Source organism: Suncus etruscus, chromosome 7, assembly GCF_024139225.1.
Source record: "Suncus etruscus isolate mSunEtr1 chromosome 7, mSunEtr1.pri.cur, whole genome shotgun sequence".
Classification (NCBI taxonomy): Eukaryota; Metazoa; Chordata; class Mammalia; order Eulipotyphla; family Soricidae; genus Suncus; species Suncus etruscus.
Genome location: NC_064854.1, coordinates 117,916,613 through 117,919,112, shown reverse-complemented (window position 1 = coordinate 117,919,112; position 2,500 = coordinate 117,916,613). Strand labels below are relative to the sequence as shown.

Genomic DNA, 2,500 nt, shown 5'->3' with positions numbered 1-2,500 from the left:
CTCCTGGATACTTGTTATTTTCACTTTGAAAACATGAGAGCAAGTCATTTTTATTTTGAGGTATATAAGTTTCTTCAGGCAATGACTTATGTACTTCTATTAAGTTTTCCTCAGTTTGAGTAGAGTGAGAAATACTATTTGTGTTACTCTTATCTGGAAGACTCCTTGGGTTTTCCTCCTTTAGCTTTGAGGAGTTTTCTGGCATTTGCTCGCATACATCATCAGGTTTACATGCAGGACTGCTTTCATCATCACCCCTGGTTTGGGGAAAACAATTGTAGTCATGTGATTTTAAAACGAAATTATTTTTTACTCCAGGTGACAAGTTGTTACAAGAGTATTTTTGCAAATTCTTGTTCACTTCATCTTGAAATTCAATCTTAATATTTTGCATCGACTTATCTTCCATCATTTTGAAAGATGGGCTTTCTACGTTTTTAAGTTTTTTCATTCTTATTTTTCTTTTAATACCTTTTACAAAACCTTCGTTACTCAAAGACTGAAAGAAAGCCATGCTTTGAAATTCACTGCACCCTACTGTTTTGAAAGATTTCGAACTGGTAAACAATTCCTTTCTTACTAGGTCAATCCCTGGTTGTGGATGATCACTTGAGGCTTCAGTAATTTTTCTTTTTCCTTTGGCTGATTAAAAAAAAAATAAAGCACACCAAAACACATTTTAAATTGAAGATAAAAAATTATATGTATTACATACATATTTATATATCTTAAAAGAAAAAACTGTGAAACCATCCACTGTTACTTTCCCCCCAAATAACTGGAAATAGGCATTTGTTTTTAAATGAGAATTCATTTAAGGTGCTACATATAAACATGTACAAATTTTAAGGCTTCTCAATGACTTCTATCATTACCATCATCATTGCATGCTGACCAGAATGGATCACTCGTAGGAATTCCTCTCAAAGTCATTTATTTTTAACTAAGGGATCTTTCCTGGAGTGAGATAATGTTTTATTTTGGGGGGGGGGCACACCTGGTAGTGTTCAGGGATATCCTTGGCTCTGTTTGACAGACCCCCTTATCGGGTACCAGGAATATAACCTGGGTCAACAGCATGCAAGGAGGCATGGACGGGTCTTACTCATTGTGCAATCGCTCCTGCCCAGGAAATAAAGAATTTTTTTGGGGGGGGCACACTCGGTGATGCTCAGGGGTTACTCCTGACTATGAATTCAGTAATTGCTCCTGGCTTTGGGGGAACCATGTGGGGTGCAGGGAATCGATCAGCTGTGTGCAAGGCAAAGACCATACTGCTGTGGTATGGCTCTGTACCCCAAATTATTATTATTATTATTTTGGTTTTGGGTCATTATTATTATTTTGGTTTTGGGGTCACACCCAGGGGTTCCTCCTGGCTTAATGCTCAGAAATCACTCCTGGCAGACTCAAAGGGGGATTCGAACCACCATCCTTCTGCATGCAAGGCAAACACTCTACCTCCATGCCATCTCTCAGGCCCAACCCCTAAATAATTTTAAGAGAATTCTCTGGTATGAGAATTGCCAGTTTGACACTCCACCCCCCCCATCCCTTTCACCCCTATTCTTACTCATCTAGCCAACCATACTTAATCAGTTCCAGCCCACACACTGATTCAAGCTCAAATTCCCTCAGAGAGGGGCTTTTCAGCTTCTGGGGTGCCAAGCCTCAAAAGCGCGCGCTTTTGCTTACAGCGTCTTCCGGTCTGCACAGGAAGTCCCGCCTCCTCCTCCGGGGCCTCCACGCCGGGCTGCGCGCCTGTCACACTTCGTGAAGGGCCTGTGGGACCCTCGCATCCGTTGCCATCCAAGCCTCCACAGCTTGCCGACGACTTCCCGCTTCCCGCCTCTTCTCTCTCAGCCTCGGGCACTCGCGCCAACACCTTCCTTTTCGGCCTGGCTTCCGGGCTGCCGCCTCCACCTTCCGTCGTCGTGGCCGCGGGGCCTACATCCGGCCGCCGCCGGCCCCGTTTCCTCAGGCCTCGCGCTTCACTCGCTTGCTCCTCGGCGGCTGTCGCAGGGCCTGACGTGAGCGGAGGCCGACGCATCCGCCCTACGCTGCCCGCCCGACCCGCCGGGGATGGGGACGGCGACGGCGACGGCGACGGCGGCGACGACACGCTCCCTCGCAGGCAGCCTGTACTGGCCGGGCGGAGCTTTCTCCTGCAGCCAGACATCCATCGGCCGGGCCGGGCCTGGGATGCTCACCACCTCGCCTCACCAGGCCGGAAGCGGAAGTGGGCCCTAATTGAGAGGCCAATGGCTGCAGGGGTTTCGAGCCTGCGCAGTAGGTTGTAGCTGGGTGTAGCAAGTGGAGTGGCGGCTCTTTACACCCAGTCCGATGAAGGTCAGGGTGACGGCTGCAACTCCATGTTGTTTCTGCTGCCTGTGACTTTTGGTACTTCCTGGCTATATTATCCCCGATGGGGATCGAACCCAGGTGGACTATGCAAGTCATCAAGCTCCTTGTGCGTTCTCTCTGGCTCCAAAGAAGATAT

The 2,500-nt window shown here is 47.8% G+C and overlaps 1 protein-coding gene across 1 annotated transcript in view; it reads right to left on the bottom strand.

The window, feature by feature from the left end:
* The window catches only part of TOPAZ1 (testis and ovary specific TOPAZ 1), a 91,649-nt gene extending 89,470 nt beyond the window's left edge, over window positions 1–2,179 (bottom strand). The window contains exons 1-2 of the mRNA XM_049777675.1: window positions 1,825–2,179; window positions 1–636 (exon numbers count right to left, since the gene is read on the bottom strand). The exon at window positions 1–636 is cut by the window's left edge and continues 1,753 nt beyond it. Coding sequence (XP_049633632.1) covers window positions 1–636; window positions 1,825–2,179 — 991 coding nt within the window. The remainder of the gene's footprint in view (window positions 637–1,824) is intronic.
* Between the last annotated feature and the right edge of the window lie 321 nt (window positions 2,180–2,500).